Source organism: Gymnodraco acuticeps, unplaced genomic scaffold, assembly GCF_902827175.1.
Source record: "Gymnodraco acuticeps unplaced genomic scaffold, fGymAcu1.1, whole genome shotgun sequence".
NCBI classification, from domain to species: domain Eukaryota; kingdom Metazoa; phylum Chordata; class Actinopteri; order Perciformes; family Bathydraconidae; genus Gymnodraco; species Gymnodraco acuticeps.
Window position 1 is genome coordinate 160,261 of NW_022989800.1, and position 26,708 is coordinate 186,968.

General features: G+C 41.8%; 1 protein-coding gene across 3 annotated transcripts; it reads right to left on the minus strand.

Moving 5' to 3' along the window:
• Positions 1 to 152: 152 nt before the first annotated feature.
• On the minus strand, positions 153 to 25,401 carry nvl (nuclear VCP like). 3 transcript variants are annotated; one of them, XM_034224858.1, is made up of 24 exons: positions 25,280 to 25,401; positions 23,737 to 23,805; positions 23,304 to 23,374; positions 22,435 to 22,487; positions 22,141 to 22,231; positions 21,639 to 21,696; positions 19,440 to 19,661; positions 19,080 to 19,182; positions 18,539 to 18,615; positions 18,269 to 18,403; positions 17,806 to 17,907; positions 17,540 to 17,657; positions 13,980 to 14,124; positions 13,389 to 13,848; positions 12,406 to 12,624; positions 11,978 to 12,082; positions 8,266 to 8,328; positions 3,363 to 3,482; positions 3,071 to 3,170; positions 2,845 to 2,951; positions 1,743 to 1,819; positions 1,342 to 1,433; positions 573 to 670; positions 153 to 319 (listed from the first exon to the last, which is right to left on the minus strand). In XM_034224858.1, the coding sequence occupies exons 2-24, from the start codon at positions 23,791 to 23,793 to the stop codon at positions 275 to 277; spliced, it is 2,718 nt and encodes a 905-aa protein (XP_034080749.1). In that variant the 5' UTR covers positions 23,794 to 23,805; positions 25,280 to 25,401; the 3' UTR covers positions 153 to 274. The 3 variants fall into 3 exon arrangements, with proteins under 3 accessions (XP_034080749.1, XP_034080733.1, XP_034080742.1); XM_034224842.1 differs by having other exon boundaries at positions 12,406 to 12,627; XM_034224851.1 differs by having other exon boundaries at positions 12,406 to 12,627; positions 25,276 to 25,342.
• Positions 25,402 to 26,708: the final 1,307 nt, after the last annotated feature.

Below are 26,708 nucleotides of genomic sequence, written 5' to 3' on the forward strand. Positions count from 1 at the left end.
ATTTCCAAAAACATATGGTGTAAACATACACACGATACCATGTAGCCTATCTTTTAAATGTACTTTTTTTGTATTTACTAAAAACAATGGTATAGCAGTTACTGCTGGGATTTTTTTTTTTTAACCAAACCTATAACAAACACACAGACATATTTGGTTTCTACACTTTTTATTACAAAAGCAGGAATCAGTTATGATTCAACATAATACAATGTGTATACATACATTACATAAAATGATTCATTAAAGTTGAACTGTGGTTCTGGTCCAGTAGTTATCTGATGAGGGACTCTCTGAGCAGCTCGTACATCTTCTGCTCCTGCACAGGGAACACAGGAACAGTCACAATGTATAGGGAATATAAATATAATTCATAGGTGTAATGGTTCTCAAAAATGTGTTTCTTCTTCTTCTGTGAAATAGGCTGATAAGAGTGATTCATATTAATATTTTCCCAGTTTAAAGCTATTATAATTGTATCATTTTGAGGTCAGTAATGAAACTCAGGTATGATAACAGCAGTCATCTGTGCAATCATTTATTATTAGAGCTACAAGAAAATGTGCACTTACTTTTTTGGACACAGATGGACGAACTTTCTTGAAGGCATCCTCAAAGTTCAGTTTGCTCACTCTGATGTCAACAACTGGGCCAGCAGTGAACGTGTGTCCTGTGTGGAACAATGAAAACAAAATAAACAATAGGCAGGAATTCAGTCCTGTTATGTTTTTGTTGTGTTTCCTGAGAAAGTTACCATTTTCAATATAGAAATTTCCAATTATCAGAATTAGAACACTTTATCTTGTTTTTGCAATGAAATTGCTACGTTTTAGTGTCCAATGTAAGATAACAAAAAAAAGATGTCAGCATCCATGTGCTAATTACAGTAGTTCTTGTCACTCGGTTAGCATATTAGCATATTGAGGGTGTAGTCTAAAACAAACTGTAAGGCTTGTTCCTGTAATAACAACATTGACACCCCAGTCTGCTCTGATTGGTTAGCTGGCTGGCTCTGTGGCGATTGGTCAACTGCTTAGAGATGTCGCGCCCTAGCCTATAACGTGCAATGTGTAGAAGCGTTAGCCAATAGCAGCAAGAGTGTTACATAGTGTTGTCACTACGTTACACAGGTAAACAAAGAAGTCCAATGGAGGCGTTTCAGTCAGGGTGGGGAAATGTGTAGGAGAGAAACACCCTCTGGAGGGAACTTTTTAGCCTTTGCAGACCATTTACATGCACCAACACCTATAGAAGACACTACAGGAAAGGGAAAACCCCAAAAAGCATAACAGGGCCCCTTGAAATACTGAATACAGGTATTTGAGGTAGGAGTCAGGTTACTTGGTGTAGCAGTGGTAGTGGGCTGGGACTTCAGGTATTCCCTCAGAGCGTTCACAGAGGCTTCCCTCACCAACGCATTCAGGTCAGCTCCACTGCATCAAACACACACACATTACATTACACGTTACTTGTTAGACGCTTTTATCCAAAGCGACTTACATACTCAATACTGTGGACAATCCCCACAGGAGCAATTTGGGGTGAAGTGTCTTGCCCAGGGACACAACGACATGCTGACTGCAGTGGGGTTTGAACCTGTGACCCCCTGATCTGAACACCAATGCACAACCCACTGCGCGCCACACACACAGTGTATCAGTGGTTCTTATCAATGTTTAAATCCAGTTAATTAATCAGACTGAAAGCGGCAGAAACAGTGTGAAATGTTCAGTAAGACTCACCTGAAGCAATCGCAGCGCTCGTTGAAGGCGATCTCCTCCAGACTGACATCCTGCTCCAGGTGAGGTTTGGTCCCTCCCTACAGAAGATCAGCAGCACAGTTGTATCAAAGACCCTTCAAAGGATGCCTTACACCTCCCAGTGACAAAGGTCCTTCATTTTTCTGGTCACAAAAACCTCAACAATGACTATGAAGCACTCAGTTATAAACCTAGCAATGGGATCATGTTGAAGACTGATGAGCTAGGCAATGAGAAAGGAGATCTTTACATTCCAAACTATTCATTCTGGCAATGTTAATAATCAATCAAGTGAAATATTTTCACGGGAGGATCACAAAAAACGTTTAGGATGTAAAGAAAACAGCCGGACCATTTTTTTTTTTTACGAGAGATAACAATAAAGGAAAAAAGGGAGGGCTTACTCAGGCATCTAACTGTAATAAATCACATCCATGTCATAGAAATATCTCAGAGTTATTTCTGGATAACGAGGTAATTTAGGTGGAACGGAAAAAGGGTCTTTAAAATGTTGGCGGACATAGAAGACATTTCTAGGGAAAGACTTCATTTTGAAGAACCTGTGTAATATGAAATCATGTGTTCTATGATTGTCTATTGCTTCCACAATGATGGGAAGAAAACAAATATATATATATATATACTATCACTGCTACTACAAGTAACGGCTTTGAATATAAATTACATATTGTTAATTGCAGGTAAAGAAGATTTATAATTTCAGGAATTCCCAGTGTATAAGATTATCAGAATCCTCAGTCAGAATATTTTATTCCCCACTGAAAATTGGGGTTTCCAACAGTTTCTGTATTAAAATGAAATAAATAAATGATCAATGCAAAAAAAATATATAAGAAATATTCATATGAACAAAAGTTAAATTAATAATGTGCTAGACAAATTACATTAAATACAATAGGAGTACAAATGGCAATATAACATAAGTATCTAACAAGTCATTCACGTGGCAGCAGTTCAATTTATCTCTGTACTGGTTTTCAACATAAAACATCCGCCTACGCTAGATCACATGATGAGTAATATGACTGTCTCCGTCTCTTCTCTTTCTGTGGTGAGCCTGTACCTTGGTGATGGTGAGCAGGATGGCGTGGCGGTCTGCTGGAGGAGGCAGACCCACATACAAGGTCTTATCCAGCCGGCCTGGCCTCAGTATGGCAGGGTCGATGATATCTGGCAGGGGACAAGACAGTCATATTGTTTTAGAAAAAGGTTGAGAAAAGGCAAAAAAAAGAAATAGGCTTAATCTTCATTTCCGAACCCACTACATTTTGCCATGTCACTGTGGTTACCTGGTCTGTTGGTGGCAGCCATGATGAAGACCTGCCGTCTGGTCTCCAAGCCGTCCATCTCTGTGAGCAGCTGGTTGACCACCCGCACGCTGGCTCCTGACTGGACACACACAAACAATGCTCATACACACACATGTCATAAGGTGTCTTAGAAGAAAAGCTGTATGAACATTAATTGCACCAGCTGACATGACTTTCTACAGCGTGGCTGGTGTGTTCCAATGCATATTGTAACATTTTAAACATGATGCTCATGGAATTTCTCCTAAATCATGAAGTCCATGTTTCTCACCTCGTGTCCTGAGCGGCGCGGACACAGAGCGTCAATTTCATCGAAGAAGATGACGCACGGAGCCGAGTTGCGTCCTCTCTGAAAGACCTGTCTGACAGCCCGCTCACTCTCACCAACATACTGCACACACAGGCATCAATTAACACAACCAGGAGTTTAACATCAACCCTTTCTTTTACAATATTTAGAGCAAGGGTATGAAATGAATGACACAGGTCACCATGAAAATCAGAGTCTGAGCTAAATACACAGAAAGACGGGATGTGATGCTAGCAGAACACACTGAATGAGCCTCTCAGAGACGTGGTTGAAGGTTAATAAGTGACACTCTGCACAAATATTGATCCAAGATAGTACTGCACTAAATGTAATTGACCTGTTGCTTCATACAACGTGTTGAGACCGTGAAGCTGTTGGTCCTGTCCTGTTGTCTGCGGAGGCCCACTCCCACCTGTTGAGTGCGGCTGTGCTTGGGTGGTTTCCCCCCGACAAAGACGTCGCGAGGAGACGGAGCGGCTCCACCGGCAGCTGCCTGCTTCCATCTGTCTGGTGTCTGTGGTCTGCAGAGGCCTGCTCCCACCTGTGGAGTGCGGCTGTGCGGAGAAGGATTTTGCCCCGAGGACGTCGCGGAGAGACGGAGTGGCTCTGCGCTTCGGGCTGGGGCCTGCTCCCGTCGGGCGTGTGCTGCTGTGCGGAGGAGGATTCGCCACAGCTGGGGCTTGCTTTCCACCTTTCCTGGCTGCGGTGTAGCTGAGGAGGAGGGTTCTTGCCCGGGGAACATCGGAGAATGGCACATGTCATGTTTCTGCTGTGCCTGTTTGCTGTTTTGGACTGTGGGAAGATCTCTAGTAATCCTGAGAGGTCTACTGGATTCGGGTATGTTCTGCTACCCGCGGTGGGCATCCCCTGCGGAGGTTCAGATGTGCTGCACAAACAATTGCTGGTTGCCTTGTCGCGGACAATCTGCTCGACAAAATATGTTTGTCTTTTTTGTTTGCCTGCTATGATGGTTCTTCAGGACTGCTTCTTAAGCTCTAATCACACTTTCACAGACTTTGCTGGTGATTCTAGAGAAGATGACGGTGTATGTGTGTCGTTTAAGAGAAAAATATGCCTGTTTTTGTTGTTGTTATTACTGTCAGGAAATGTACAACCTAACCCTGGTCCGCCCAGTAGTAGTAGTAGTAGTCAGATCGCTACTCCTGCTGATTTTAAAGCTAGGTCTGGGTTGGGTTTCATCCACTTGAATGTGCGCTGTCTGTTAGGTAAACTAGATTTTGTCCGCATCTGGGCAAGCTCGACTGACGCTGACGTCTTTGTTTTTATCAGAAACATGGCTAAACAAATCTATTTTGGCCTCTGACATTGCCTTAAATGGTTATAATGTGTATCGTACCGACCGGCCTAATAAAGGTGGTGGCGTTGCCATTTATGTTAAGAATAAGTTCAGTGTAACCACATTAGTTTCCAAATCGATCAGTAAGCAATTTGAATTTTTAGCCATAAATATAGAAGTGGCAAAGGGTCAACAGGTCATGGTGGTGGGCTGTTACAGACCCCCCTAAGCTGTCAAAGACTCCTTGTCTTCACTAGCAAATCTTTTATCACAACTAGACTACAAGGAAATAGTGCTACTTGGAGATTTTAACTGGGACTGGTTAACTGCAGTGTCAGAGGATTTTAAAAAACCTTTGTATCTCTTTAAATGTTACTCAGATTGTTGACAGTCCTACTCGCCCAAATATTAAGTCCCCTAATAAATCCTCCCTAATTGATCTCATTTGAACTAATGTTCCCCATAAATATTCATCTGTGGGAGTATTTGCAAATGATCTGAGTGATCACTGTGTTGTAGCCACAATTAGGGACACTAAGGTCCAAAAGGTTAAATCTCGCATTATCATTAAGAGAGATAAAAAACATTTTGTGGAGCAGGGTTTTGTGCATGATCGGTTTGATTTTGATTGGGGTAAAATCGATCTGAGTGCTGATGTAGAAACCGCATGGTCTTATTTGTATCTTGGTTTTATGGAGATCATTGATAGACATGCACCCCTGAGTAAATTTAGAGTAAAGGGACGAGACAATCCTTGGTTTTCTGCTAATCTGTCCAGTCTCCTTCATGAGAGAAACAAGGCATGGGCAAAGGCTAGAAAATCAGGCTCAGAGGTAGAGTGGCTGTATTTTAGGCAGCTAAGAAATAGCTTCACTTCATATATCAAAAGTGCTAAATCAAAGTACTATCTGTCAGTTACCACAAAGAACCTGAACAACCCTAGAACATTTTGGAAAGCCATTAAATCGTTATCCACCGGCGATATCCGTAATGAGCTACCTCCGTGCATTACCACAGCATCTGGCACTATATCGGACAGGGCTACTATGCTAAATTGCTTTAATGAGCATTTTGTGTCCTGTGGTTCTCTATTTGATTCTGTCACTAACTCTGCTTCTGTGAACACTACAGTATGTGACTCTGAAAAACGTGTGTTGGAAAACCCTTTTAGTTTGACCCATTTTACTGTTGATGTTGTTCGTGAACCTTTAACCAAGTTAGATCCTAAGAAACCGGCCGGTCCGGACAACGTAGAACCTTTCTTTTTAAAGATAGCTGCAGATTGTATTGCTCCACCTCTCACTACTCTGTTTAACCTCATCCTCAGCACTAACACAATTCCAAAATTGTGGAAGTCAGTGTATGTCCTGCCTTTGCTAAAAGGAGGGGAGGCCACCTTATTAAATACCTATTGGCAGGGGTGCACATAACTTTTTTGCCCTGGTTCTCAAAGGAGCACCTTGAGATGTTGCTTGGTGCTCATCCTTAAAATGAAATAAATAAACCGGTCTTTATTTGTCAGACACACGGCACAGAGGTGAACACAGAACACACATGCAGAGGTGAACACAAGACAACATTAGCACGACCAGTAATCCTACAAGCTGTCATCACTACCCTCCTGACTGTTCTCCTCACTGTCTTCCTCTCTGTCAGACATGGTAGCTGATGATGTAGGCCTACTACTTTCTCTCTGGTTGAGTCTGCGATTAGCTGCTTGCATCCACAAGTCAACAGCTGGGTTTGGGTCGAAAGTCCAGTTTTAAAGGATATTTTTGGTTTACTGTCCTATAGTGTACATTGGAATGATTTCAAACCTGTTTATCCCAATAATTATAAAGGAGTGCCTTGAAAATATGTGTTTACATAAATTGTGACCAAACCGTTTGAACTTAGACTAAAGTGAACTATCTAAACACTCGGAGTCCTTTACCTCACTGAGCTGTAGTTATCAGTCTCTCGGTCTGACTGGAGAGGACTCTCCCTCCACATTATTGTAGAAACATCTTCTTCTTCCGTTAGAGCAGCTCGCACCAGATTCTAATAACAACAGCGCCGGGTACCGGTGCACCCTCCCTCTCTACCTTGCTCACACGCACTTTGGCTATGAGCTGCGGGTGCCAGACAAGCCAACATCCCCCATTTTCATCACTTACGGCGCCCATCATACAGGGCAAATGAAACGTGTAACCGGGGTGAAAAGGGTGTTACATTTACTTAATTATGAATGTTGTTGCATCAAGGCCGAAAATTAGGATGAGCACGGTGAGCACCAACGGTCAAAAATGTTTTTTCCCTCCCAGAACTACCAGCGCAGCGCCTCCACAGATCTGGCGCCCTAGGCGAAAATCAACGCCAGTGCGACGGGCCGGCCCTGAGTTCATATGCAATTCGCAAATATCTTTCTCTCTCTCTCTTCTCTCTCCTCTCTTTTCTCTTCTCCCTTCTCTCTCCCTCTCTCTCAATGTTGGTACGCAAATGCGCCTTTTTTCAAATGACCCGGTGCTCTTTTTTTTGGCCGAGGTGCGCATGCGCACCAGTTATGTGCAGCCCTGCCTATAGGCCAATCTCTAAGTTGTCAATTCTGGCTAAGGTTCTTGAACGCTTAGTGAGTGAACAGGTAAAGGTGTTTTTATGTACAAATGACATCCTGTCTAAACATCAGTCAGGCTTCAGAAAGCAACACAGCACCATCACTGCCACAATGAAAGTGGTGAATGATGTGGCGAGTATTTTAGATAATAAGCAGAGTTGTGCAGCTCTATTTATTGAGCTTTCAAAAGCATTTGACACCGTCGATCATCGCATTTTAAAGCAGAGGCTAGCCAGTATAGGCATGTCCAGCCATGCAGTAGGGTGGTTTGTAAACTACCTCTCTGAAAGGTCCCAATGTGTTCACTTTGATGGGCTGTCTTCTGAGTGGTTGAACATTGCAAATGGTGTTCCCCAAGGTTCTGTTTTAGGTCCACTTTTATTCTCCATCGACATCAACAGTTTAGGTGAAAATGTGGATGAAGCTACTTTACATTTTTATGCGGATGATACCGTGATGTACTGTGCAGGTCCCTCCATTAAGGAGGCTGGTGTTAAATTACAGGCTGTTTTTAACATTATTCAGACTCAGCTCTCTGAACTAAAGCTTCTTTTAAATGTTGAGAAAACCAAGGTAATGCTCTTTTCTAAAGCTAAAAAGACACCAGAGCCTGTTTTAGATATTGTAACTACGCAAGGAATAAAACTTGAAGTGGTTACCTGTTACAAATACCTTGGTATCTGGCTTGATGATTGTCTCACTTTTAAACTTCATGTCAATAACCTGCTTAAAAAGCTGAGGGTTAGGCTAGGTTTCTTCTACAGGAACAAGTCCTGTTTCTCGCTTGAGGCCAGGAAAAGGCTAGTCACTGTGACCTTTTTACCTGTGCTGGACTATGGTGATTTGATGTATATGAATGCACCTGCCAATTGCCTGGTCAAGTTAGAAATGTTGGCTGTACTATGACCCAACATCGAAATAATGTACAGGCAGCCTCGGCCACATTTCCATCTTCCTGCAGCTCGGTGACTTACCATGTTGAGCAGCTCTGGACCTTTGACAGAGATGAAGTTGAGGCCTGACTCATTGGCCACTGCCTGTCAGGAGACAACACAGAAACACACAGTGAGACACAGTACACCCCCGACTATTCATTATGTAGAAACAGCGGGGGGACATTTGGGCTCAGAGTAGGAAAATCTGGACGCCGACAAAACAACCAACTCGATACCTCATGATTATCAGTTAGCTTGGCTCTATCCAATGCCATTTGTATAGTTGTATAGATAGTGAAAAAGTACCAGTAGTAGTTTGGCATCATTGACACTTGAATTTGAGTTAAAATGATTAAGATGTATCATTAAATAACTTGATGATGCAGGAACCTGTATGTATGACTTAAGTTTTACTCTCGGCTCTCTGGAAAGTTGTTTTAGTAAAAATGTTATCTTACATTTTATAGGTCTGATTCTTAAACATAAAGTCCTTTTCTCTGTACACTTAAAAACAACAACAAATAATTGTCAATTAGCCAGAAAAAAGTAAAGAAAATCACCCTTTATGAGTCATTGAGTATCTATTTTGATTACAAATCATTTCTAAAAATGTGTGGTTAGCTGATGGACTACCAAAGAAAAGTAGATCAATTGCACTAAAACACTATTATTGCTGTTACTAACCTCTCTGTAAACCCGCTCCACACCTCGGATCACTTTTTCATTTCATTCTCTCTACCCCTTTCCAAACATAACAAACTAATCTCTTCTAACTCTGCACCTGTCCACCGTAACCTTCGTTCCCTCTCCCCTCTACCCTTGCCTCATCGGTGCTCTCAGCCCTCCCTTCCTCTGACTCGTTCCAACTTCTGCCTCCAAACTCTGCTGCAGAAACTCTCCTCTCTACGCTTTCATTCTCTCTGGACTCTCTCTGTCCTCTCACATCTCGGCAGGCTCGTCAGTCCCCTCCTGCTCCCTGGCTAAATGACGCACTGCGTGCTAATAGAACCATCCTTCGGGCAGCTGAACGGAAATGGTGGAAATCCAAACACCATGACGACCTCCTAACCTATCAGGCTCTCCTCTCCTCTTTCTCTGCTTCGATCTCTCAGGCAAAAAGCACTTTCTTTCAAGATAAGATCCATTCTTCCTATTCCAATCCCAAAAAACTATTTTCCATCTTCTCCACCCTCTTGGACTCCCCCAGAGCCCCTTCCCCCTCCTCCCTTCTGTCAAGCGACTTTGTTAACTACTTTGAAAAAAAGTGATGATATTCGCTCTTCTTTTTCTGACTCACCTTTACTCACTGCTGGGTCACCAGACCCTCCTTTCACCCACACACTAACCTCCTTTTCCCCTCTCTCTCCAAGTGAGGTTCTTACCCTCATTATCTCTGCCCGTCCTACCACCTGTCCTCTGGACCCTATCCCCTCAAACCCCCTTCAGACTATCGCTACTGATATTCTACCGTTTCTCACCCATTTAATCAACACTTCTCTAACTTCTGGTCACTTTCCAAACAGTCTCAAGGAGGCAAGAGTAAACCCTCTCCTAAAGAAACCCACTCTCAACCCGTCCGATGTTATAAACTACAGGTCTCTCTCCTCCCATTCCTGTCTAAAACACTTGAACGCGCTGTCTTTAAACAACTCTCCTGTTATCTCCATCAGAACAACCTTCTGGATCCGCACCAGTCTGGTTTCAAGGCAGGTCACTCAACAGAAACTGCCCTCCTTGCTGTCTCTGAGGAACTGCACACGGCTAAAGCAGCCTCCCTCTCCTCTGTCATCATCCTTCTGGACCTGTCTGCTGCATTCGACACGGTGAATCATCAGATCCTCCTTCGCACTCTCCAAGAACTTGGAGTTTCAGGCTCTGCACTTTTCCTCTTCACCTCAGACCTCAAAGAACGTACCTACAGGGTAACTTGGAGAGGGTCAGAGTCCGACCCTTGTCAATTAACTACTGGGGTCCCTCAGGGCTCTGTTCTTGGTCCCCTCCTCTTCTCCCTGTACACAAACTCGCTCGGATCTGTCATTAGCCCACATGGTTTTTCATACCACTGCTACGCTGACGACACCCAATTAATTCTGTCCTTTCCCCGCTCAGAGACCCAGGTCGTCGCACGCATCTCTGCTTGTCTAGCAGACATCTCTCGGTGGATGTCTGCTCACCACCTCAAGCTCAACCTTGACAAGACTGAACTGCTTTTCCTTCCGGGAAAAGAGTATCCAACTCTTGACCTAACAATTAACATCGGCCCCTCTGTTGTTTCCCCGACTCAGACTGCAAGGAATCTGGGTGTGACCCTAGATAACAACCTGTCCTTCACTGCAAACATCGTTGCAACAACCCGCTGCTGCAGATACACTCTTCACAACATCAGGAAGATACTAGGGCTGTCCCAAATACCATTTTTCGGGCACCGGATATTCGGTAGTAATCAGCAGCGAATATTCGGCCCGCGCGGGGGGGGGGAGGCGGCGTAGTAATCAGCAGCGAACCGCTTCAACACGTGTATTTCGGTGTTCATTTTGTTATTCTACAGTATTGTTGTTTTATAGTTATTTGTTAATGTAACCCAATTTGTGTTCTTTGAAATTGAAAAGGATGTCGCATTGTGTTTGTTACTTTTGTTGCAGTTGTATATGTCTTAAGTGTAATTTGGCTTGGCTTCCTATTTATGGACATGCTTTTATTTTGAAGGAGAGTTAACGCAGTTGACAGGAAGTTGTTGTTGCTATGGAAACAACGTGACGGAGATTAACGGAGAAAAGTAATATCTACATATAAAGACGGAGAAAGTAAACGATAACGTTTATGGTTAAGTGTTAGCACCCCCGAAGAGGCACAAGCTCTTACGTTGATATTGGAGATTTCAATAAATTCTATTTTTTTTTAAAACGGGAAAAAAACGAAAAAACAAACAAAACGAATATCCGAATAACGAAATTGAAACCTGAATAGTACTCCAACGAAAGAATATTCGGATATTCGGGTACAGCTCTAGAGGATACGTTCCCTCCTGACCCAGAAAGTGACGCAACTTCTGGTCCAGGTTCTCGTCATCTCACGCCTAGACAACTGCAACTCCCTCCTGGCTGGTCTACCTGCATGTGCCATCCGACCTCTGCAGCTCATCCAGAATGCACCGGCTCGTCTGGTATTCAACCTTCCTACATTCTCCCACGCCACGCCGCTCCTCCGCTCCCTTCACTGGCTTCCAGTAACTGCTAGAATCCACTTCAAGATACTGGTACTAGCGTACCATGCTGCGAATGGATCTGGCCCTTCCTACATCCAGGACATGGTTAAACCATACACCCCAGCACGTGCACTCCGCTCTGCATCAGCCAAACGGCTCGCTGCACCAGCACTGCGAGCGGGACCAAAGTTCCCATCAGCAAAAACACGTGGGTTTGCTATCCTGGCTCCAAAATGGTGGAATGAGCTCCCCATTGACATCAGGACAGCAGAAAGCTTACACATCTTCCGGCGCAGACTGAAAACTCATCTCTTTCGACTCCAATTCGAGCGATAGAATTACTAACAAAGCACTTATATACTAATAAAGGACTGGCTTATCTAAAGCCAGTTGAGTAGCACTTGAAATGTTTTGTCTCTATGAAACCTGATGTACTTATATGATTCTGTTTTCTTCAAGTTTGTATCTTCTTGGTCGAATGCACTTAGTGTAAGTCGCTTTGGAAAAAAGCGTCAGCTAAATGTAATGTGTGTGTGGGGGGTTCACCTTTGCCAGCAGGGTCTTTCCACAGCCTGGGGGTCCAGCCAGCAGCACCCCGGATGGAGCGCTGAGCCCCAGAGCTTTGAACTGCTCCGGAGAACGCACCGGAGCCTGCAGGACACACAATGAGAAGGATGTTGTTTCTTAGTATAAAAAACACCAAAGTGTTATCTTACTTTTGATGACAACTCCATCTGGAGGGAACTTTGGGATTTGAGCCTTTGCAGACCATTGACATGCACACAAACCTACACAAGGGGAAACCCCATGAAATATAATCTCTTTAATCCCATTGTGTTGACACCATTTGACCCAAGCTAAATATTCTTCCTTGATAATTGGGACTTGATGGTTAAAGATCTCAGAGTATAAATGGATCTTCTCTGTGTGGATCATAGATGTTTAACATGAAGAATGATGATGATGATGATTACCAGTATGGCCATGGTCAGTTCCTCCCTGATGTCCTGCAGTGCCCCCACGTCCTCCCAGGTGACGTCGGGCACCGTGGCGAAGCCCTCCCTCTTGGCGGAGGGCTGCACGCTGGCCAGAGACGCCTGGAAGTCTGACATGAGGATGGAGAGGCCGGCCAGCTCCTCCTCCGACAGAGTCTCAGTGTTGTTCAGCAGCTGCAGCAGGTGCCACAGCTCCCCCTGCTGGACACAGCACACAACATGCCCTCAATAACTGGCAAGGAAATACAAAACTACAGAACGAGAAAATGCTCTCAAAATAACTGACCGGTCCTAACATTACATTATTAATGTTTCTGATTAAAGGCTCAGTAATGTTTGGAAACACAGCAGGGCGACAGACCTACATTATTTTATATGATCTTCTCAGTTCTAATGGTGAGTTGTTTTGTAACTTATCTGCAACCGCCCTCATTTTTTGTTTACATTCACAAAAACGGACCCTAGAATAAAAATGAGATGTGACTTTCAAGACTTGATGTTTTTCCAGCAGCAAGAGGACACTGTTCACTAAAGTTGATACAAAAATAAAAAAAAACTCATTTTCTAAGAACTATTCTCTTTTGTATTACTTTTAATATAATATACTTTAATATTGCTTTAATATTGTCTGCTTATCTGTATTATTGTGTTGCATTGTTGGAGAAGCCTGTGATCTAAGATTTTCAACGACATAATTACTCTGTAGCTATGTTAGTTTGACAATAAAGAACCTTGAACCTTGAGTTGAGCCTCTATTAATAGTACATAAAGAAAAACAATGGGAAAAAAGTGTAATATGCAAATGCTCCAGAATTCCCCGAAGAAATAAAACACCAATTCCGGGTTTGAACACAGCTCTCACTGCCAACATCGGTAACAATGTTTATATTTATATGTGTAGATAAAAGTACAGTATCCTTCTGAGTGGAATGAGACAGATGTGTGGTTGGAGACCCCCATACCTGCAGGTCATTGTGCCCAGCCTCCTCCTGAGGCAGCGGGGGGGTGAGGTCTGTTGTCTGTGTCTCTGTGACCTCTCCGTCTGTTACAGCCTCCTCCACCCGAGCTCCATCTGTCACAGCTTCGTCCACCTGAGCTCCGTCTGTCACAGCCTCCTCCACCTGAGCTCCGTCTGTCAAAGCCTCCTCCACCTGAGCTCCGTCTGTCACAGCCTCCTCCACCTGAGCTCCGTCTGTCACAGCCTCGTCAGTCTGAGCTCCACCTGTTACAGTCTCTTCAGTGGAGCTCTTTTTTTGGCTCGATGCTCTTCTTTCCATCAGAACTCTGTGCACAGCGCTCATGGCTGCTTCCCGGCACAGAGCCATGAGGTCGGCCCCCACGTAGCCCGGAGTGATGCGGGCCAGCTGCTTGAAGTCAAAGTCCTCCGGCAGCTTCAGCTTCCGACACAGCGTCTTCAAGATCCTGCAGAACAGAGAATTCGGTTGTTACTTTTCAAAGTGTGAAAGCGACCGCAGAGGCGATCGTTTGGCAAAAGCAATACAATATTCAGCATACTAATGTACATCCTCATTCTCTATGGGCGTTTGTCTGACCTGAGTCGAGCTGCTTCATCAGGGATCCCCAGGCAGATCTCTCTGTCGAAGCGCCCCGCTCTGCGCAGGGCGGGGTCCAGGGAGTCCGGCCGGTTGGTGGCCCCGATCACCATCACCTGAGCCGTCACCGTCAGACTGTTCAGGTCTGCCAGGAGGAGAGCAACACTGTCAAGTCATTTTCTGTATCTCTTCTCTTTTCTAAGTGTTGGCAGATGCTTCACCTTTTGCTTAATATCACATATCCACCAGCTGTTGATGAGCCTAATTTAGGGATGTGCGTAGTAATCAGCAGCGAACCGCTTCGACATGTGTATTTCGGTTTATTCATGGCATTCTTTTTGTTATTCTACAGTATTGTTGTTTTATAGTTATTTGTTAATGTATACAACCCAATTGGTGTTCTTTGAAATTGAAAAGGATATTGCATTGTGTTTGTTACTTTCGTTGCAGTTGTATATGTCTTAAGTGTAATTTGGCTTGGCTTTCTATTTTGTATAGACATGCTTTAATTTTGAAGGAGAGGTAGCACGGTTGACAAGAAGTTGTTGTTGCTATGGAAACAACGTGCCGGAGATTAATGGAGAAAAATAAATATCTACATATAAAGACGGAGAAAGTAAACGATAACGTTTATGGTTAAGTGTTAGCACCCCCCGAAGAGGCACAAGCTCTTACTGTACGTTGATATTGGAGATTTCAATAAATAAAAAAATGAAAAAAAAAACAAATATCTGAATAACAAAATTGAAACCCGAATAGTACTCCAACGAACGAATATTCGGATATTCGGTTACAGCCCTAGTGTGAGCTTAACTGTGTGTATTAAACTAAAACGGAGCATTTTCTGTCAGCTCAGTAGTATGTAGTATGTAGGGATGTAACGATACCAAAAACTCACAGTATGATAATATCGCGATATCAAGTCAACGGTACGGTATTTATCGCGATATTGAATAATAAAGAAAAAAAATAAATGTTTCTTTATTAAATAATAAATCTGATTTGTACAGCATTTTAGTAGGATAGCAGTATTTTAAAGTGTCAAAAACAAAGTGACAGTAACAGACTGGAATAAGAAAACCAGTGTTTTGTACCTATAGTACTACCCAGGGCCGCCCCTGGCCAACTTGGGGCCCCAAGCGACATTGTGAGATGAGGCCCCCCCCCAACCGACAGGAGTGAAACATTTTTTTTTTGGAAACAAAGTAGGCTACTTTGCAAATATAATTCCTGTTTATTATTATTATCAACACTTTTTTATGCAGTGAGGTAAATGGTAAATGTGTATGTCATTCAGTATGCGTTTACAGGTGAATACGTCTGCATTTCCTGCCAAATACTAGCCTCAAAAAGATTAAAATATAATTAATGCAAATAAACAACTTCTACTAATAATAATAATCATAATCAATTCAATAATATAAATACTATATTATTTTATTATAATATAGTTGTAATATAGTCAAGACAAAACATGCTTATGACATGCTCAAAAACTGATATTTCTTAAATCTGTATTCAAATGTAGTTCCCTCTGTCAGCAATGTATCAACAACTACACACACATTTCTATCAGTATTTCTCTGTGTTGTGGTTGACATGATGATGACTGTTAGGAGTTAAGGGGAGAGGCTGAGCATCACCATGAAATGTGCAAATTGACATAAAAATGAATATAAGGGTGAAAAATGCTCCATATTTTTTAGGCTGTCAACTTTAACTGTTATGTAAGCCAACTAGACAGTTTATCACTCTTCCTCCTGTACATTAGCAGATAAAAGGCATCACATACTTGAATGAATGGTAAATAAAGAATGCTGGAAATAACTGCATCTCCATTAGCCTACAGTATATGCTATGCAGAGACTGCCTTCTTCATGTCGTGAATTGCAGCTGATGTTTTAATATGGTAATTGGCAACATGACATTTGACTTATACAACATTTGCAAGTTGTACATTTGACTCATACAATAACCCACCTTCGAGTGATGCTCTAGTTTCTTCATGTTTTGTTTTTTGCGCCGGACTGAAACTATCTTTTCACCAACATCTCTTCACCTGCACTAGTGGCCGTATCAAAGCCGTGATTGGTCAGATGTCGATTCATTGCAACGGTGTCGGGTTACAGACGTGCTCCCCTTAAGTCACCTCTCACTCTCGCGTGTCAGCCGGGAGTGCGCGGAGAACTGAGCGGAGAACTGCGCACAGCAGCTGAGGCCCTCTGGGCGGGGCCCCCTGCGCAAGGCGGGGCCCCATGCAGCCTGCGTGATTGGCCTGTAGGGAGGGGCGGCCCTGGTACTACCAAACAAAGTAGGCATTTTCTTTGTGCCACTGCATCTCACAAATAAACAAGGACATTTAATAATCAGACCCTGCAATAAAATAAATCAAGTTTCACTTTAGTTTTTCAAGTAACTCAACTCAAACTCACTAGTCACTCACTCAGCATAATCAGACAGGTTTTTAGGAATATGAGAATGTCCACATTTCCAGGTATTTATAAGCTGGGATGTTTGGGCATTTACAATATCCCCTGCTCTGGAAAAAACTCTCTCGCTTGGTACTGATGTTGCTGGGACAGCAGTGGTCGCGTTAACCGAATATTTTATTTAACAATGACGGAAAAATCTGAAAGCAGTCTGTCATTTTGACAGATTAGAACAAACTCGGAACAGCGCCAACGTTTCCCCGCAGCGAGGCTCTGGTGTTATGCCGTGTTATGCATGCCCTCCAAAAGGAAATGATATAGTTTCCAAACCGTACTTTTCCGTACAGATCAATACATGAGGTTTTGCTTTACGCTGTGAGTGTGCGCGCTCCCGCGAGGTGCATGCACACACGGCATAACACCGCCACCCCCCCCGTTGACAGTTCATGAGCGTGCTCTCTCGTGAACTGTTCAGACCCGACGGGTAATAAGGGATTATGACGGACATTTTACGATCCTGTCTGTCAAAATGACGGACAGCGAAAAAGTCTAACGCCACCTCAGTGGGACGGAGAGATATGCTTTAGCCATGGGTGACAGCAGTGGGTCAAACTGTGCCCATGTCTTTCCACCACTTCAAAAACAATACAGTTTTTGCCAAGAAGGCGAGGCTTATTGACAGGGCGAGATATAAATATACTGTTGGTACTTGTCAATGTCTCTAGGTGTGTAAATGTAGCACTGTAAATACGATGTCCTTTTGTGTTCTGTTGTTTTATGTTCATGTTGTAACCTACTTGCTGCCATGTTGGACAGGTCTCTCTTGAAAAAGAGATCGATGATCTCAATGGGACCACCTGGTTAAATAAAGGTTTAAAACAAAAAAAAAAGTGTTTTAAAAAAAAAGATTTAAAAAAAAAAAAGATTTCCGACGGTATTGGGACATTTATTTACCGCGATACCGCGATATTCGGTATATCGTTACATCCCTAGTAGTATGTGCTTGTGTGTTTCATTGTTGGAGTATAGGCTACTGCCTGGATATGCTGAATGAAAGGCAGGTTGTCTTGTACATAAAGTCTCTGAGAAGAGGACATATTGTGACGCTGCTCTGGAGTCAGTGTGTCCTACCGTCCATGCAGGTCAGCAGCTGGGCTACGATCCTCCTCTCCATGTCTTTAGAAGCCACCTCTCTCTTTGGTGTGATGGCATCGATCTCATCTATGAACATGATACACGGAGCAGAGCTCTGCGAGGGGGAAGACGCACGCAACATTATTTATCATTTATCCAAATGACCTGTTTATTTAATCCTACAGCGAGACGTGTGTGGACTTCACCTCCTCCAATCTCTTGACTTGTGTTGATCACTATAGAAGAGGAAAACTAGTACTAACCACAGCCTGTTCAAACAGCTCTCTGAGCTTCTGTTCAGACTCCCCCGACACTCCAGACACCAGCTCTGGAGCCGACACCTTCAACAAGGGCAGCTTCAGCTCCTGACACACAAAATATATCACTTTATTCAAAAAGCAATAAAAAACAACCATTCTATGTTCAAAGTTCTTCTTTTTGTATATTCCATTGATCGACACTGCTTACTGGTTGATTTCAGTTCTGCTTAACCGCTTAATGTCTGCCACGATTTTGATTGGTGGCATTGATGTCATGCTATGGTTAAAGAAACTAGTTATTGAACACTGGTATTTTCTGCTTAAAAGCCTGACCTCTGAACATAACCTGGTCCAGACGGAGTAGGTTATGTCTGGACCTTTCTAACCCTCTTTATCTGCTGGTAATAAAAACAGCAGACAGGCGAGTGTGTACACATGTTCTCCCCAGGCATTGTCCAGCACTCACCCCCGCCACAGCCTGGGCCAGCAGGGTCTTTCCACAGCCGGGGGGTCCGTGCAGGAGAAAGCCCCTGGGAGGAACCATCCCCAGGCTCTGGTACACCTCCGGATGACGCATGTGGATCAGCAGCTTACACACCTCCTGCAGCAGGTCAAAGTAGTACAGGTTCAAACTAGTCACAATGGATAATATGAAATAACTCTATAACAATAATAATAATAATAACAGCTTTTTCTGTGTCAAATAAATGAAGAAAGGTTTCAAATATATATTTACCGTTAACGTCTCTTCATTGCCTCCCACATCTTCAAACTTCAGAGTGGGATACTGCAGCTCGAGAGATTTTGATTTTGCTGAAAAATCATTTAAAAAGAGAAAATACTGTGAATGCAACATAGTGGAACCTCACAGCCAATACTGTTCATAAATATCTGTCAACTAGCAATTCAACAACCATAGTCAATACACAATAAATAATGAAAGAAATATCATCCGTCCATTAATTATGAGAAGAATTGTATGTTGCAGCCATACAGGGAATATACATTATATTTTTGAGTGGTGTTCAATAGTAATTCAAGCATATATTTATGAAGGTCTGCAACAATTCGTCTTTATAAATCGATTGATAGAATAAAAAAATCTGCAAATATTGAGTTAATCCTTACGTAATTTGTCATGCAAAATGGCAGAAAGAGGAAATGTTATCCCAGTTTCTCAAAACGATGAATCAATAAAATATTTCTCAGATGAATCCATAATCAAAATAGTTGCAGCTCTACTTTATAGTTATACTGGAAAGCTAGACGAGGCTGACCTTTCTTATTTGGGGTGCGGGTCACAGTAGTTTCAGAGACCTTTGTCCTTTTCTTTGACTTTTTGGTCGATTTCTCCGGCTCAAGCATGGACACATCCGTCTGCTGGGGACAGAAATATGAGCTCATTACTCACTTGGTTTGTTGCTGTAATATGAAAGATACACATGTTTTTGTGGGCAATAGAATCAAAAAAAAGAAAAGAAAATGACAATGAATCCTAATCATATATACAGACACTGTTCAAACAAGTATTGTAAGTTACACAAAACATGAGAAAACTACAAAAACCAACAGTTATTACCTCCTTATGTACAATGTCTGTCTCTAAATACACACACACCCCCTCCAGAGGAACTTACATCATCACACAGGTCGATTAAGATTTTGCGCTCCTCGGGGCCTCTGCCTTTGTCAATGAACCAGCCTCCTGTGGACACCTGTGTTCCTGCAGTGGGGGGGGCGCTGGCTGCGCCGCCAGGAGTGCTGGCAGCAGGAGGATCTCTCCTGGGGGAGCCGCAGCCCGACTCAGGGACTCCTTTACGGTACAGAGACGTTAGGGAGCTGTTCATGTGGTTGATCGGCTGCGGAGGGCAACAAACAGAAACATGGAAGAATCAGATCTCATTGTCAGAGAGGACTCTTTAAAGGTTCCCTATTATAGGTCTCAGATATATACAGGACAAAAAGAGAGTGAATCTTTGTCCCTGAAACTTTCAGAATCTTTTTACACAGAGGAGACACATGTTTATGTAGAAAAGAAATGGATTTTGCATAATAGGTGACCTTTAAGAAGCAGTCCCATATTTGGGAAATGTGCGTGAGGGCAATCCAAATCCACATCCATCATCTCCATTTAGTACAGAGATAGCTCCAGGATATGTTTAGCTTTACAAAAAACTAGAACAAAGGGGAAATGATGGGCCTGGCTATATCAAAAGAGTCGATATACTTTTTTCAAACCAGTTATATATTATTATTGACAAGAGGTTAAGGCAATACTAATACATTTCATTTATAGAGGGCTTTTCGAGGTACTCAAAGATGCTTCAAATATTAAGGGTAACATTTTTAACATTTCAAAATAAAAACATAATACACAATATAAATAACACATTACAAGCAGGTCCAAAAATACAGGAAGACACACTACTAGTTGTCTCCTTCTTTGTTCCATGATCTCAAAAAGCCCTTCTCCGCAGAAAGATTCAAGTGTTCTGGGAAGAGGTGCAATAGAGAAGATCAGTTGAAAGCCGATTTGACTGGATCCAAAGTGTTTTCTGCTGGGTTTATATCCAGAAGAGCATACATATAGTGAGCCAACATTTAGAGACCTCAGCTTGCTCTACGCCAAAACCTGTATTGCATTGTTTTGGAAAAAGGCTCACAGCCCAAGCATCACTCATTGGCTGCAACGGATGCTGCCAGGCCTCCCATTGGAGAAGATATCCTATAAGCCCTGAATGGACAAAGCCCAAAATACCTCTGTGACCTCATCCGTACCCAGACATCTACCCGCTCTCTCCGCTCCAGCCACGCTCCTCTACTTTACATCCCGAACAATGGGAGACCGAGCCTTCTGCTCATTCGCCCCCCGCCTCTGGAACTCCCTCCCAGATCAGCTGGGCCACATACAGAAAAACCTACCAAGGGCTGGGCCCCTCATTAGAGGTGAGGTATATTGCCTAAGTTAAGTTATAAGTTAGCTAAATCAATCAAATCACATTTTGATGATTGCCTTGTGTGCCTTGTATTGTTATATTAAAACAGTTTGTATTAAATTGTGGGATAAGAAAAGCCTTTTACCACTGATAAATATTGTAAATATACCTAAAAGGCTCTTGATAAAGAAACTGCCATCCCTTTTAAAGCAGAAATCCTTTTGAAATCCATCTATCTATCCATATATTTTGTTTAGAAAGGACAGCCTTGTTAGATAAGTGCTTAACATGTGATTTCACTTCATTATCTAAAGTTGTGTGTTTTAAGATAAGTTAAACAAGCTTCTCATAACAGGGTTCATACACTTTTTCACCAATGATTTTCAATGACTTCTCCAGGACCTTTACCTAATTTTCCACGACCAAAAACATGACTCTTTCTCAGCGTACCACTGAAAATGGTTTATTTTAACATGGAATAGGAAAACAAGGTCTGCATATGAAACATGTGGTGCCTATCTAAAACAAATCAAATAGTCGGCTTACTAGCTTCTACACGCTAAAGCAACTCAAATCTCTCACCAGCAAAATACCTCGTCAGTTAAATGCCATTTTACGTTTCTATACAATACAGTATTTATTATCATTATAGTATTACTATTTCGCCGATTAGATAAAATATAAATTATATTTGATGCAACTTTAGTTACATTTCCATGACTTTTCCAAAACTTCGGGAAAAATAGTTTTCCATAACTTTTCCAGGACCTGAAATTAGCTTTTTGAATTTCCATGACTTTTCCAGGTTTTTAATGACTGTAGGAACCCTGCCATAAACACCTTTCTTTAGGTCTGAATCTTCCCATAGCCTTTTGATTTAACCTTCCCATTTATTCCTACCGTGTCCTCCAGAATGACGTCATCACTGTCGCCGTCCTCCTCTGAGCTGCCGCCTTCACTACACACACACACACACACACACACACACACACACACACACACACACACACACACACACACACACACACACACACACACACACACACACACACACACACACACACACACACACACACACACACACACACACACACACACACACACACACACACACACACACACACACACACACACACACACACACACACACACACCACACACACACACACACACACACACACACACACACACACACACACACACACACACACACACACACACACACACACACACACACACACACACACACACACACACACACACACACACACACACACACACACACACACACACACACACACACACACACACACACACACACACACACACACACACACACACAAGTTGTGTATATAGAATATGAGTACATTGGAGGGAAGCAGTGGTAGAGGGTGTTCTTTACCCCATGCCTTTGTTGGCGTGCTTTGCTCTCTTAGCCATGTGTTTGTTCTCCAGATCATTTATCCCAGAGTCCTTCATTAATATGTCATACACTAGGAGAGGCAGATCAAAAAAACAGATCAGAGTTTTATCATGAACAATGGCATGGATGAGTTGGTACCATCGCTGCACGATTAAACAAATGTTATAAAAATCACAACAAGTGCAATAATTGTTAAAGGAACACACGGACTGAAAACACATGTACGCCAAACTACACCGTGTGATACGGCAGTAATGTACGGTACACTCTTACCTTTCTCTACTTGAAGCCTGAAAGCTATTTTGTTTCGCCTGCCGTAATCCATTCTAAAGATGAAATATAAACAGAATTTTTTTCAATTGTTTATATAGACATTAATACACACTCAGTGTCCACTTTTTACTTATTATACTCTTTTTAACAATATATTATAGGTCTCAGATATATACAAAACATGTCTCTGAAGTGTTTGGCTGGAAATACCAATTATTTTGGCTAAAGTTATTGGCTAATGGTTGTACAAGCCCAAAATACATGGTGACATCAAAAAGTGGCCCAAATCTGACCAGCTCCTTTTCAGACAGGTTTTTATATAAATTAATCAGGACAAAAGGTGAGAGAACTTTTTGTCCTGAAACTTTCCGATTCTCTTTACACAGAGGAAACACAGATGTATGTATAAAAGACATGGACAAGTTGTTAGATAATAGGTGACCTTTAAAAAAATGCAGTCTTATGCAACTGCCCTGAAATAACTCCCACTGCTATGAAGGTGCTAATGTTAATACCTCTATTAGAGGTAAGGATTCAACTGTGTGCTCATTAGTTTGTTTTATTTAAATAAGTTCTATTTAGATTTGTTATCGAAACTCATTATGGACAAGTGCAATATTCTAAATCATAGGAACACAATATTTGTTAATGGCTAAATATGTTTTAAATATAATTTTGAATGACTTAACAAAATCAAAAACAAATCACACCAAGATCATTTAATATATCTTTCAATGATAATGATAATTCTGATTCAAAATGGATGAATTCCCTTCAATATCGTGAATCATATTGAAATATAAATCGAACTAATCGTAATTATTATTCTTTTTCCAAATGGTGAAAAGCCCTAGTTGTGATGCACTTGCCTGTGCAGTCTCTGGAGCTCCACAGCCATGGCTGACAGGTCCACATATTCACTGGAGCAGGTCGCCATGTACTGAAAACACAATTCAACATCAAGAAAATCAGACCCCGTCTCAGGTGGCATTCTCATTCAAAAACACAAATAACACAGACACAGCATGAAAGAAGGACCCAGGCTGTGATGTTTCTGTGACATCACTTCAGAGAGGATGCAGAGGGAAGATGGAGGAGAGTTGGGTCCAGATAATGGAGAAAATGAGATATAAGCCGTGTCCCTCCCTTCTCATCATGGGCAATCGTAAGATCCCTGGTTAATGGAATGGACGAGCTAACGGCGTTATACTGCTTATTTGTTACTTAATGAATAACAAGGACATGGTTTATTAAATGAATCCCACAGACCTGATATCATACAGTGAGGCTATGGGTGTTTACCTGCTCCACTCTCTGTTTGAGCCGGTTGTCCACATAGCCCCCGTTTCTGTTCTTCATGATTATTTCAACCTGACAACAAGAACAAAAGGAACATGAGAAATTCAATCACAGCATATATCCTAAATCTCTAAATACTGCAGATGGTGTAGACCAGGGGGGTCAAACTCAATTTCATCACGGGCCACATCAGCATTATGGTTGCACTCAAAGGGCTGGTTGTAACTTTAAGACTATATAAAAATACATATATAAATATTTAATATATTTAAAATAATGTATTATATTACATGATTGCCTCTGCATTGGATGATTATCGGATAGGGTAATAACTTCATCATTGATTAGGTCTGAAAGCAGAAGTCTAGGGAAAATAATTGCAAGTCTCTTCAGTAAGACTGTCACAAAATGATTTAAAAAGAAAAGCCAAATTCTGAAAAAAAGAGACATTTTGAAATAAAAAGTAACATTTTGAAAAATAAATCTAATTCTGAGAAAAAAAAGCATATTTTGAAGAAAAAAAGTCAAATTCTGAGAAAAAAGTCAAATTTGAGATGCATTGTGGGACATGTAGTTTATGGGCAACGTGCTTCTGTGAAGTAGCATGTAACCATATAATAAACATATTATATTCTTTGCAAGCTCTTGTGGGCCACATAAAATGAAGTCGGATTTGCCCCCCGGGCCTTGAGTTTGATAACCCTTGTGTAGACCTATATGTAGTTCTACACAATCAAATACAACTTCCCAACAGCCTAATGGTGTGATGAAAACAATGCATTTGCTCTTATCACATAATAACTCTTCTAAAATACATACAAAAGTGTGATACATGTATCACACTTAAAATAATCCACAAATCAGGAAAGACTGTATATGTTCAACAATAATCTCAAGATGAACTTGGAGAAAGCAAATCAAGGAACCTAGAGTTAAGAATATTGAAGATCGCATAATGTTAGTCCTGCAGGTCAACAATGCATCAAGCCCCAAATAAATCAGCTGTCACACATCTCTGTGATGTTACAGTAGTAGTTAACAAATGACAGACTGTCTTACCTCTTACTGAGAATGAACAATCTATGCTTTTAAATGTTTTTTTACACCACATTATTCTTATAAAAAAGTAAACAAACAAGGCTGATCAGACTATAGCAAATGCTCACATCTGGAGCTGGCTTATGTAGGAAATAATTACTATTACTAGCATTAGCTCTTCGATGTACATAGTAATTTTATGAGCACTAAAAGTGATGTGCAGTTATCATGAGCTAACAGTTAGCTATGGTGACTGTAAAACACTAGAAGAAAAATGAGCAAGTCAACAAAATCTCACAAGCAAGGTCTCTCAAATTCATTACTGAATTACACATCTTTTTTTAAACACAATTATGAAAAAGAGCAGCACGCTGGTGGTACATTCACAGGTGGCTGTACTGTGGAAACATTCAGCACTGAACTAATAACACAACACAAATTCAGTGATTTAAAGTCACTGTATGTCAGATAGAAACGGACATTTTTAAAGTGAAAAATGGTTACCTACTTCAAGAGAAACCGCAGTGCATCACTTATTCTGAATTATTCTGTTTAAACTGAGTTGTGTTTACAGTGTGGCAACGTGACGCGCTGACCCGGAAACAAACCTGAGGGTGAGCTATTTTCTTCTTCTTCTCTTAGGTTTAACTGTAGCTGACAGTCAGTGGAGCGTCACTGCCCTCTTCTGGTGAGAGGGGGCTACTACAGAGCAGCACTGTTCTCTCAGGTAGCTGACTTAACATCCACTTTACTCAGGTGTAACTAAGAAATGTTCAGCAAATGTGGGAGAAGTATTTATATCATCTAGGACATATGTGCACTGTAAAAAAACACAATCTTATTCTTGTATTGCTATACAAATCCCAGTTACTGGGAGGCTGAGGCTGGAGGAGCGTTTGAGCTCAGGAGCTCTGAGCTGCAGGGACTATGCCGAACGGGTGTCCGCACTAAGTTCGGTATCGATATGGTGCTCCTGGGGGAGCCCAGGACCACCAGGTCGTCTAAGGAGGGGGCCACCGGCCCAGGTCGGCAGTGGCGTTTCTATATGTACAAAAGTGGTGGGGCACAAAACACTCAGATGTCTATATATAAGCTTCTGCAGTGAGGTTCATGTCTGGTGAGGCACTGGCACTGACTCTTCAGGTTTACAAATATTATATTTTGACCTAAATCAAAATATAATATTATTTTCAAAAGCTTTTTTAGTCTGATGCTTCAATTAATTTTAAACAGACAGTTCAACAGAAGGATACCCAAAAAATGTAATTGTATCATTTAAATATTGAATTGTTCTTTCTTAGTAAGATCCCATTTTCAATAAAATGGTGGTCTTACCTTGACTTGAAGATGAAGTCCATTTGCCTATCCTTCTGGACAAAAATCTCTATTACTTTTTTGTAAAAGTCCTCCTTATCTTCTTGTAGTTTCAAAAGTTTATCATAAATCTAAATGATGGATTTATGATTCGAAAATTATAAAAGTAGGGTAGACATGTGGATATTATCCGGCTGAACAAAACGTACATTTATCTAACAGCTACGTTTCCCACAGATCTTATTTTGAGCTATTTTCTAAAATCCTATGGAGAAATCTCATTGCTTTTTTGTGGAGGGAAGCCATGCGCAGCTTACTTTCTGGTTTTAGGACGCGTTTCTCTCCTCCTCTTCACACACCACACTTTTCGCGACACACGTACTTACAGCCAATCAGCTCTGAATTATGTGAGATGACGTATGGTGGGGATGGCAGCTCTATGCCCCTATGGTCATTATTTTTTGCCACACACATTAAAAAGGAAAATACTCTGAGCATGCGCAGTGTAGTTTGTACAGTCACCGTTTACTTAGACAGTGAGAGGGAGGGGCAGGATCGGGTTTTGTCCCACATGGCTCTAAACAGCTCAATAGGCACACACTGTAGACACTAATTAGAAGAAC

What these genes read in the sequence shown, in the direction of transcription:
- nvl (XM_034224842.1), bottom strand. Translation starts at nt 23,793, where the DNA reads ATGAAGAACAGAAACGGGGGCTATGTGGACAACCGGCTCAAACAGAGA. An exon ending in GAGCTCCAGAGACTGCACAG is followed by an intron (nt 22,488 to 23,303) that starts GCAAGTGCATCA and finishes TTTCATCTTTAG; the next exon opens with AATGGATTACGGCAGGCGAA. An exon ending in CAGGCTTCAAGTAGAGAAAG is followed by an intron (nt 22,232 to 22,434) that starts GTAAGAGTGTAC and finishes TGCCTCTCCTAG; the next exon opens with TGTATGACATATTAATGAAG.